We start from the raw sequence: 11,363 nt of genomic DNA on the forward strand, positions 1-11,363 counted from the left end.
GGTGAGGTGGCCTTTATAAAGTTTAATACTACGCACAGGGGCACTTTTTCCTGGGTGACATTCAATTCGAAAATTAGTAGAAAGGGGATGAAGTGGATTTGGGCGATGATGTGGACGCAGAGGGGCACCTTCTTCAAAGACAGCACAACAAGCAATCCAAATACAGTTTCCCTTCCACGTGGTACATGGAGGTAGCTCCACAATTAAGGAATCTCCTACACTTTGATTATTGAACCATTCTGGAATTCTACTTCCAGGTGTTACAATTTGGAAAGCGGGAGTCGTTGGAATAGGCGAAGGGCGTACCTGTGTACCATGTATAGGTTATTTATTTATTAATATAACAAACAAAGAGAGACAGAGAGACAGAGAGAGAACCTGAAGGAGTCCCCAACCCAGAGCAGTCCAGAGCATTCTAAGTATTATACTATCATCGTAGCCATCATTCTCAACCAATCCAGAGCAATTCACACAACTCAACGAAACAAAACCTCTTCCTCCTTTTATTCTCAGGTTTGGCAACGTTTTTAAGGAAGTGCAATCGTCTGTGTGCATGTAAATAGAGCTGAAGCCTTCATTATCAACCAATCCAAAGCGGAAATGGGGCAATTGTTGAAGCCTTTGGCACCCACTCACCGAAAATGCCCTAAGCTTAGGAAGACATCCAATGCTTGCAGGAAGGCTAACAAAATTGTTTCGACTAAGGTATAATTTTTCTAAAGAGGACAAGCAGCCAATATCAAAGGGAATATTCCCGTCACAAAGACCACAATTACCTGTTATTAAAAATTGTGGTTTTTCCCTTTTCATAAAATTCTTATTCAAAACTTTTTGATATAAATAATATATAAAATAAATATTAAACAGTAAAATAAAATAAAGAGCCAAGTAAACAAATAAATAAAACAAGTTAAGATTAAGAAAGCAAGCTTGGTATAGTGAAAGCACGTCAAAGACGCTCTCCTAAAGCCTTTGTAGCCTCCCTACGTGCAGGTAATGACGGTCTACAAGACTCCAAGATACGACCCCAATACACAGGCTTAAGATCCGCTATGAGCACGTTCACAGTCGGATAGAAAACTCCAAGCCACAGAACCGTTGCCCAAAAATAATATAGAAAGTATGGAATATGTGAAAGTATGAGAATAGAGAAATCTGATTGTGGTATATGAAATGTGAAGGAGGAGTGGCCTTTTATAGGCATCCAAAACTCGTAACCTCCAAACACATTTAACCATAAAAGTTGGTGGCAATGAATAGAAAATAAAAACTGAAAATTAAACAATTTGTAACTCCTATAATAAATAAAAGAAACCAACCAAAAATTAAAACAGAAAATAAAACGTTTTAAAATTTAAAATCCTTTCAAATAATAACAATCCCCCACAAAGGGTTTTAAAATTTTAAAATTGTAAAATATAAAGAAAATATACATATGGGCAACATAATACTATGCAATAGGTGTAGGTGCCTTCCGGGCTTGAACCTTCACTTAGTGATGATAGTTTCCATTTGAGGAACCTGAGTGTACACAGTATTGAACTCGGCACCTTTGACCAAACTTCAACATATCCCACACATAGTATTGGTTGAGGCTTGGAAGCGGGGTAGCGCTATTTATGGCCATGCGCTAATCTTGATTCTCATGAGAGTTGCTAGAGAATAGCCCAATTCTCACAGTCGCGGCCTCACGACGTCTCTCACTTAGGTGAGTTCTCCAAGAGTACATGTGACCTGCACCCTGCGGGAGATTGCCCGCCTCGAAACTCATTCAGGGATAACTCCCTTCCTAACGTCACATTATATAGCACTGATGTCATAGGGATGAGCATGAGGACATCTCTGGGATGCCTCCACATGAAATAAACAGTGCTCAATGAGTCACGCAGTATGGATTGTTTCTACCCATTGAACTTCCTTCATGGGATCGCCAATCACAGAAGTTGGGTTACCTCCCTAGGTGACTCCCTTATGGGCTTAAGCCCATCCCCCTCGACATTTCTAGGACTCTGCTCCTAGAAAGACCTTTAGTCAATTGGTCAGCAATGTTGTTCTCCGACTTCACATACTCCAAAGACATAATGTTCTTACTTAATAGACTCTTCATAGATTTATATCTCACATGTATGTGTCTGTTCATTTTCCTATTTGTGTGAGATTGTTTCACCAAGTCTATTGTAGCCTTGTAGTCACAATGAATAGATAAAGCAGGCAATGGTTTCTCCACCAGAGGCATATCCATTAATAAACTCTTAATCCATTCAGCCTCAGTGCAAGTAGTATCCAAAGCTATGAGTTCAGACTCCATAGTACTTCTAGAAATAATTGTTTGCTTCTTTGAACCCCATGAAATTGCAGCTCCACCTAATAAGAAAATGTAACCACTAGTAGACTTTACTTCTTCATTGTCAGTTATCCAATTTGCATCACTATATCCCTCTACTACATTTGGAAATCCTTTATAGCACAGTGAATAATCTATTGTTCCTCTTAGGTACTTGAATACTCTTTCCAAAGCATTCCAATGTTCCTTGCTTGGGTTATGTGTATACCTACTTAACCTTCCAACAGCATAAGCAATGTCTGGTCTAGTCTTATTTGCAATATACAACAAAGAACCTATCCTCTGGGAGTACTTCAGCTGAGAAAACGGTTCACCTTGATTTTTCTTTAAATGAACATTGGGATCATAAGGTGTTGGTGTGGGCTTACACTCAAAGTAATTGAACTTCTTCAACATCTTCTCAATAGTACTAGATTGACTTAGAGAGATTCCTTGTGTCATCTTCTCAATTTTCATTCCTAAGATTACATGTGCTTCTCCCATATCTTTCATGTCAAAATTCCTAGATAAGTATGACTTCACATCATTCACAATCTCTAAATTCGTCCCAAAGATCAAAATGTCATCAACATATAGGCACAAGATTACGTGTTCTCCATTATTCTCTTTATAGTAAACGCATTTGTCATGACCATTAAACTTAAAATCATAATCTAGAATCACCTTGTCAAATTTCTCATGCCATTGCTTAGGAGCTTGCTTTAAGCCATATAATGATTTAACCAACTTGCACACCTTGTGTTCTTGGCCCTTAACTATGAATCCTTCGGGTTGCTCCATATAGATCTCTTCATCTAAGTCTCCATTTAGAAATGCCGTCTTCACATCCATTTGATGAATCACTAAATTATGCACAGATGCTAAAGCTATCAAGGTCCTTATGGTGGTAATCCTAGAAACAGGTGAGTAAGTATCAAAATAATCTATCCCTTTCTTTTGTGTAAAACCCTTAGCTACCAATCTCGCTTTGTACTTATCAATACTTCCATCAGGTTTCAACTTTTTCCTAAACACCCACTTGCACCCTATCGCTTTATTTTCAGCAGGCAAATTCATTAACATCCACGTGTTATTTTGAATTATAGATTGAAACTCATCATTTATAGCCTCTTTCCAGAATGGTGCATCCACAGACATAACGGCTTCCTTATAAGTTGTGGGATCTCCTTCTACTAGAAAAGTATAGAAATCATCTCCAAAGTTCTTCTCAACTCTCGCTCTTTTGCTTCTTCTAAGTTCTTGAGATTCTAAACTTTCAATCGTAGTTGAGCTAGAAGGCTTTTCACTTATTTGTACTTCCTTAGAAATTCTTGTCTTGTATGGGAAAATATCTTCAAAGAATGTAGCATCTCTTGCTTCCATAATTGTATTGTTTGCAACTTCCTTTACTTCAGAGTTAATCACCAGGAATCTATTGGCACTACTATTTTTCGCATAACCGAGGAAAACTGCGTCTATAGTCTTAGGACCTATTTTCTTTCTCTTTGGATCGGGTATGAGTACCTTAGCTAAACACCCCCACACTTTTAGGATTCTAAGGTTAGGTGATCTACCTTTCCATAACTCATAAGGAGTTAATCTTAACTTGTTTTATTTATTTGTTTACTTGGCTCTTTATTTTATTTTACTGTTTAATATTTATTTTATATATTATTTATATCAAAAAGTTTTGAATAAGAATTTTATGAAAAGGGAAAAACCACAATTTTTAATAACAATCTAAAGCCTTTGTAGCCTCCCTACGTGCAGGTAATGACGGTCTACAAGACTCCAAGATACGACCCCAATACACAGGCTTAAGATCCGCTATGAGCACGTTCACAGTCGGATAGAAAACTCCAAGCCACAGAACTGTTGCCCAAAAATAATATAGAAAGTATGGAATATGTGAAAGTATGAGAATAGAGAAATCTGATTGTGGTATATGAAATGTGAAGGAGGAGTGGCCTTTTATAGGCATCCAAAACTCGTAACCTCCAAACACATTTAACCATAAAAGTTGGTGGCAATGAATAGAAAATAAAAACTGAAAATTAAACAATTTGTAACTCCTATAATAAATAAAAGAAACCAACCAAAAATTAAAACAGAAAATAAAACGTTTTAAAATTTAAAATCCTTTCAAATAATAACATTACCCACATCCAAATACTTCAAAGACCACAAGAGCCTTTCTTTGGAGGCCCACCAAAACCTTGATTTGTTAGGCTTTGATCTAAATACACTCAAAATTCCAACAGAGTGTGGCACAGAGATCTTGAAACTGTCCATCTCCCACGAGTTTTCTAGGCTTATGTATGAGAATCCAACATAGAACTTTTCAAGAGACTTCAAATTACAAATTTCGCTCGGAAGACCCATGAGATTTTTACAATTTGTTACATCCAGAAAAGTAAGGCCAACAAGATGTCCTATTGATGAAGGTGATTTCTTAATGGGCGTCCCACTTAAATTAAGCGTTGACAAATTTTCCATTTGTCCTGAAAATTCTGGAATCTTTTTCAGTTTTGAGCAATTGCTAAGATCGAAAGATACAAGAGAATCCATTTCTACCTTACTTGGAAGACTCTTAACACTTTTGCATCCATCTAGTATTAATTCTGTAAGACATTTGAGATCTGCAACGATGGGTGAATCTCAACTAAATTCTCACACCTTCCAAGATTCAACACCTTGAGTTTTGGAATGCCAGTGAAAATTAGGGTTGTTACCAAGTTTTGAGAGCCACTAAGGTCCATGTATTTCAAATTGGGCAACTCCTGTACAATATTACTTGAAAAATAGTAGAATATATAATTAGCAACCAGAAAACTTATACTCTTTTCGTTCAAAAAATTTGTAAGATGGCATATGGTCAATAATCTTACAATTCTTTCATCCCAGAGCTCAACTAGTTCACTGTCCTGCATCTCAAGTGAAATAAGTTTATTCGGTTGAAAATTTGATGGGAGATATTTGGAAGCATACCAATTCCATTTCATAATTCTTAAGGAATTTGGAAGAATTCTGGGGATTGACATTGAGGAAATAATCACATTATCAACTTCAAGAAATTTCAGGTTAATCATCTTAGAGAATGCTTCACAATTCCAATCCGCCTTTTCAACTTCTACCATGTTTTTTTTTTTTTTTTGTTGAGAAATTCTATGATTGCATTCATAATTCAGCCAAAAAAGCCACTAGCCACAAAGGGCCAATACAAACTAGCCACAAAAGGGCCATTACAATAACGGAGCGGTCTAATATCAAAATTAAGAAAATCAGGTATGTCTCCACCAATGATCAGGCAAGATCGAAGAAACTTTGGCATAAGCATCCCAACTAAGATTGCAAACTTAGAATAATAAAAAGAGATAAAGCTTGAAAAAAACAAGCCATAACAATACAAATAAAACTCTCACCAAGGAGAGATGAAAAGCTCTCACAAAGGAGAGATGAAAAGCTCTCACAAAGGGGAGATGAAAAACTCTCACAAAAGGAGAGGTGAAAACTACACAGAGAATTCAAAGAGTCTCTGCAACTTATTCCAAACATAAAGAAATTGCAAAAAAGATGGTGGTGGAGATCTGACGCCGAAATGCAGGTGAAGATCAGACGCTGAACCGCAGCCGCCAATAATGGTTGGATGAAAATCATAACAAAACTAAGACAAATAGGGAAAACCCTTTGTCTCTGAAAATGGGGGAATAGTTCTACCATGTTTAAGGCAATGCCTTGAATTTTGTTAGTTGCCTGTAATAAATAATAGAAAAAGGAAAAGTTAATTCCACGTTTAAGTCCAATATTGAGTTAAAAAGAAATCATATATATATATATTTAAAAAAGGGTATTTTCTACATAACTTCTTACCGTATTGTTTATTAATACATCAATGATGTCATTCGGATGACACAATCAACTGCATCTACCGGGCTCTTCAGGAGACTCTTGACGAACAATTTGAAATGCCATTTCTTGTATCAAATCATGCATCCAAACAAGGTTGGTTGAAATATCAATAGTTAAGAGCGACTTCTCAACCAGAGCATTTATCCCACCACAACGGTCACAACTGTTTAGTATTTCAATTACTTTATTCTTGTTCTCCCCCTTATGGAAAAATGCAACATCAAGAAATATATTCTTGTTCATCTCATCTAGTCTATCAAAACTGATTTTGAGCAAATCGAAAATTTCTGTCTCAGGAATTTTCCGTAGCTTATCCAATTCATTTTTCCACTCATCTCGATCTCTTTTATACACAGAGCATCCCAAAATTTTAAGAGCTAATGGAAGGCCTCCAGCATAATTTACAAAGCACTTGGACAATTCCCAAAAACCTTCCTCAGGCTCAAATTTTTTAAAGGCGTTCAGACTAAAGAGCTCAAGAGCCTCATCACCACCTAATCCCTCAACCTTATATGATATCTCCATATCATGCTTTTTAACCAACCGCTCATCTCTAGTTGTAATGATGATTATACTCCCCTTACCAAACCAATCCTTTTCCTTAGCAAATTTCTTTAGTTGGTTTGATGCATTCACTTCATCAAGAATGAGAAGAACCTTTTTATTACATAAACAATTCTTAATGAAATGGGTCCCCCAGTCTTTATTCAAAACTTGAGCAATTTGTTCCTTCAAGATAGGGAAAAGAAGTTGTTTTTGTAGATCAACAAGACGATTACCTTCAGAAGCCTCTCTAACATTAGCAAGAAAGCAGCTAACTTCAAAATGAAAAGAAATGCTTTCATGAACAAGCCTAGCAATGGTTGTCTTGCCAATGCCTCCCATCCCCCATATCCCTACAAAGCGAACATCATCTGTAGGATCTAAAAGCAAATCCATTTGCTCACGTGTAAACTTAATTCCCTGAATCTAACAAATTGAATGTGCTATGCACTTTCCCCCACACCCATTCAACAATCTTTTCAATGAGCTTTCTTTCACACCTACAAGGAAGAACAATGATTATGTCATAGATATAACTGTTAGAATTTGGTATTTAGCTTGCTGGTTTTTGTTAACAGATCCACTGAACAAAATAAACCTATTTATGAAACGTATGCAGAGAGGAAAAAACTCAGAGAGGAGAGAATGTTTCAGTATGTATTTCTTGTATTGCATCAGAGCCAAAAACACTCTATATGCATGACACAAGCTGCCAAAAACAGATCCTAAAAACTAGGACACAAGGACTCATCTCCAGCCATTCAAGGTCATTGGAGGCTATGATTCTTACACCTAGGCTACAAATCATTACAGCAGAAAGGACTAAGAACAACTGTCATTCTTAGTTGTAGAGTTTCTCAAAATAGTAAGAAAACTAGCCGTTGGATATATCCTAACAGCTATTACTATAAAAGGAAAGTTCTTCAGCTCATTCGATTCTTCATCCTCTTCACTGTTAATCTGCAGGATTAACTTCTGCAGCTTGATTCAAGACTAGTATGCAGCTTAACTCTCAACAGCCTCTCCTAAGCTGCTTACTGGTTTAACTCCAAGCTTCAACCTCAAATAATTGAATCGATCTTTGGGCAGAGCTTTTGTAAAAATGTCTGCCAACTGTTCTTCACTTCTGCAGAATCTCATGTCAATCACCCCTTCTTGTAAAGCTTCCCTTATGAAATGATACCTTCGATTTATGTGCCTTGTTTTCTGATGGAAAACAGGGTTTTTGACCATTGATATTGCTGACATGTTGTCACAAAACAATGGTGTTGCATCAGGTTGCATTTCACCAAAATCATCCAACACAAACCTTAGCCAGATAGCTTGACCAGTTGCCTCAGCAGCTGAGACGTATTCTGCTTCTGCAGTTGACAATGCAACTGTGTTTTGCTTGACTGAAGCCCATGAAAAAACTCCACTACCAAAACTGAATGCATATCCAGATGTGCTTCTACTGTCATCTTCATTGCTAGCCCAATCAGAACAGCATTCATGTCCCTTGTAAATTCAATGCCATAGCTGAGAGTGCCTTGAATGTATCTGAGAACCCTTTTTGCAATTCCCATGTGCTTCTTTGTGGGGCTATGCATGAATCTTGATAGCAAACTGGCTGCAAACACTATATCAGGCCTGGTTTCAGTCAGATACAACAGGCTGGCAACAATTTTTCTAAACAAACTACATCAGCCAACTGACTTCCATCAACTTTCTTTAGTTTCTCACCAGTGGGTAGAGGAATTGTTACTGACTTACAATCCTCGAGACCAAACTTCACAAGCAAGGACTTTGCATACTTGCTTTGATGAATAAACACCCCATTTTCTGTTTGTAGAACTCCCATTCCCAAGAAATGATGTAGGAGTCCTAAATCAGTCATTTCATACTTCTGCATCATGTCCCTTTTAAACTCACTGAGCAAAGCATTACTGTTTCCAGTATAAACTATATCATCAACATATATAGAGACAATGATCAGTTTTCCTTCTTCATCAGTTCTGGTATATAAGGTGGCCTCACTGGTGCTTCTTTTGAAATTGCAGCTAGTTAGATATGTGTCAATTTCACTGTACCAGGCTCTGGGAGCCTGCTTCAAACCATAGAGAGCCTTCTTCAATTTATAGACCTTATGACTTGCTGTTTTCACTTCAAACCCCTCTGGTTGCTCAGTATAAACCTCCTCCTCAAGTACTCCATTCAAGAAGGCTGACTTAACATCTAATTGGAACAACTTCCAACCCTTTTGTGCTGCAAGTGCAATCAAAGTTCTAATTGTATCTAACCTTGCCACAGGGCAAAGGTTTCATTGTAATCAATACCAGGTTTCTGAGCATACCCTTTAGCTACAAGCCTAGCCTTGTGTTTTTGAACTGTTCCATCAAGACTTAGCTTGGTTTTGAACACCCATTTGACTCATATGACTGGTTTATCTGTAGGCCTTTCCACTAGCTCCCAAGTTCCATTCTTTTCAATAGTTTCAATCTCAGCATCCATTGCTTCCTTCCATGCTTTGTCTTCAACAGCTTCATAATAAGTTTCAGGTTCAATAATGGTCATGTGACATCTTGCATAAATGTCCTCCAAACTTTTCAGCTTTATTGGTGTATTGCTTGGAGTTAACCCTTGACTGGTACCACTGCCATTGCTTTCAGAGACATGTTCATCATCTGAGATTAATTGATTCAGATTTGGTGAAGCAATGCTGTGAGTTTCATGAAAGATTCCTTCTGGTTCAGTTATCTCAGAACCTCCATTTTCAAAGATGGAAGTCACATGGACAGTTTCATCTTGCTTGCTTTCCCAATTCCAGGATTTGTTCTCATCAAAAACAACACTTCTAGAGAGTATGATCTTCTCAGTTTGGAGATTATAGATCTTGTAACCCTTCTCACAGCTGCCATAACCCATAAAAATTCATTTGCTTGCTTTGTCATCAAACTTCTGTCTAAGATTTGATGGAATGTGACTGTAACAGATACTTCCAAACACTCTCAGGTGTTTTACACCTGGTTTTCTTCCTGTGAAAGCTTCAAATGGGGTTTTGTCTGTAACTGAAGTGATATAGCACCTGTTTTGCAGATACACAGCAGTACCAACTGCTTCAGCCCAGAACTTTACAGGAAGTTTCTTCTCAGTCATCATTGATCTTGCCATTTCACAAATGGTTCTGTTTCTTCAGCAATCCCATTTTGCTGAGGTGAGTAGGCAATAGTCAATTGCCTCTCCATGCCAAGATCACTGCAATACTCAAGGAATTCATGTGAAGTGTATTATCCACCTCTGTCACTTCTTAGTTTCTTTAAATTGAATCCACTTTGTAGCTCAACAAAAACTTTGAACTTTTTGAACACACTTATCACACTTGACTTGTTTCTGAGAAAATATACCCAACACATTCTTGAATAGTCATCAATGAATGTGATGAAGTATTTATTTCCTCCAATGGACTCATTTTGCATTGGGCCACATACATCCGTGTGTATCAACTCAAGTGGATTCTTAGCTCTCCAAGGCTTCTCATTCTCAAATGGTTCTCTGTGGCTTTTACCATACCCACAGCCTTCACATACACCTTCTTTTTCTGAGAAATTAGGTAAGCCTAATACCATTTGTGTTTGCTGCATTTTTTTCATGCTTGCAAAATTCAAATGCCCCAATCTTCTATGCCAAATCCATGGATCTTCTTGTACTGCTGCTTTAATTCCCATTGAGCAGATAGATTCCATAGACAATGGAAAACATCTATTTCCAGCCATTGCTACTTTGGCAACAACATTGTCAAGGCTGCTGTCATCACATATTAATGCATAGTTTCCTCCAAATAGAATGTAGTACCCATGCTCCATCATTTGTCCTATACTTAACAAGTTCTCATCTAGACCAGGGACTAACAGCACCTCATTTATATATCTTCTCCCTTTTCTTGTCTCAACTACAAGTGTCCCTTTTCCTGTGGCTTGAACCAGATCACCAGTGCCCATTTTCACTTTGCAGGTCACTGATTTATCAAGATTGATCAACAAGGACTCTTGAGAGGTTATGTGGTTGCTGCAAGCACTGTCAACAAACCACACAGACTTGCTTGATGCAATTGAACTTGCATGACAAGCATAGAACATTGTTCCTGTCGTTACCTCTTCCTCCTTTGCACAGTTTGCAACTTGTTTGCCATTGTCACAGTCCTTAGTTAAATGACCAAACCTATTGCATTTTCCACATCTAGGTTTGCCTTTGTGCCTGCAAACTCCAAAATGAAACTTCTGACAGACTTGGCACTGTGGTTTCACACCTCCTTGACTGCTACTTCCTTGCTTGTTTTGTGAATTGAGGCTGTTGTTCCAATTCCCTCCAGAGCCATTATTCCAATTTGAGCCATTATTGTTGTTAAAGTTTCCACCTTGAGACCAATTTGAACCCTTTTTGTTCTGTCCTTGCAATTTTTGATTTTGCTTTCCCTGAGAACTTTTGTTAGCTCCAGAAGCTTGATTATTTCCAACTCTAAGACTGCTAAAAGCTTTCTCAGTTCCTGCCAATTTATCCCTTTCATCATGTAGATCCTCTCTCTTATCATAGACTTTGACAGATGCAAGAA

General features: G+C 37.6%; 1 protein-coding gene across 1 annotated transcript; it reads right to left on the bottom strand.

Moving 5' to 3' along the window:
• LOC109950788 (TMV resistance protein N-like) lies at positions 6,239-7,189 on the bottom strand. Its single transcript, XM_020570907.1, has one exon. The coding sequence runs from the start codon at positions 7,169-7,171 to the stop codon at positions 6,239-6,241; it is 933 nt and encodes a 310-aa protein (XP_020426496.1). The 5' UTR covers positions 7,172-7,189.

The sequence above is a fragment of the Prunus persica genome, chromosome G8 (genome assembly GCF_000346465.2).
Source record: "Prunus persica cultivar Lovell chromosome G8, Prunus_persica_NCBIv2, whole genome shotgun sequence".
Taxonomy (NCBI): Eukaryota; Viridiplantae; Streptophyta; class Magnoliopsida; order Rosales; family Rosaceae; genus Prunus; species Prunus persica.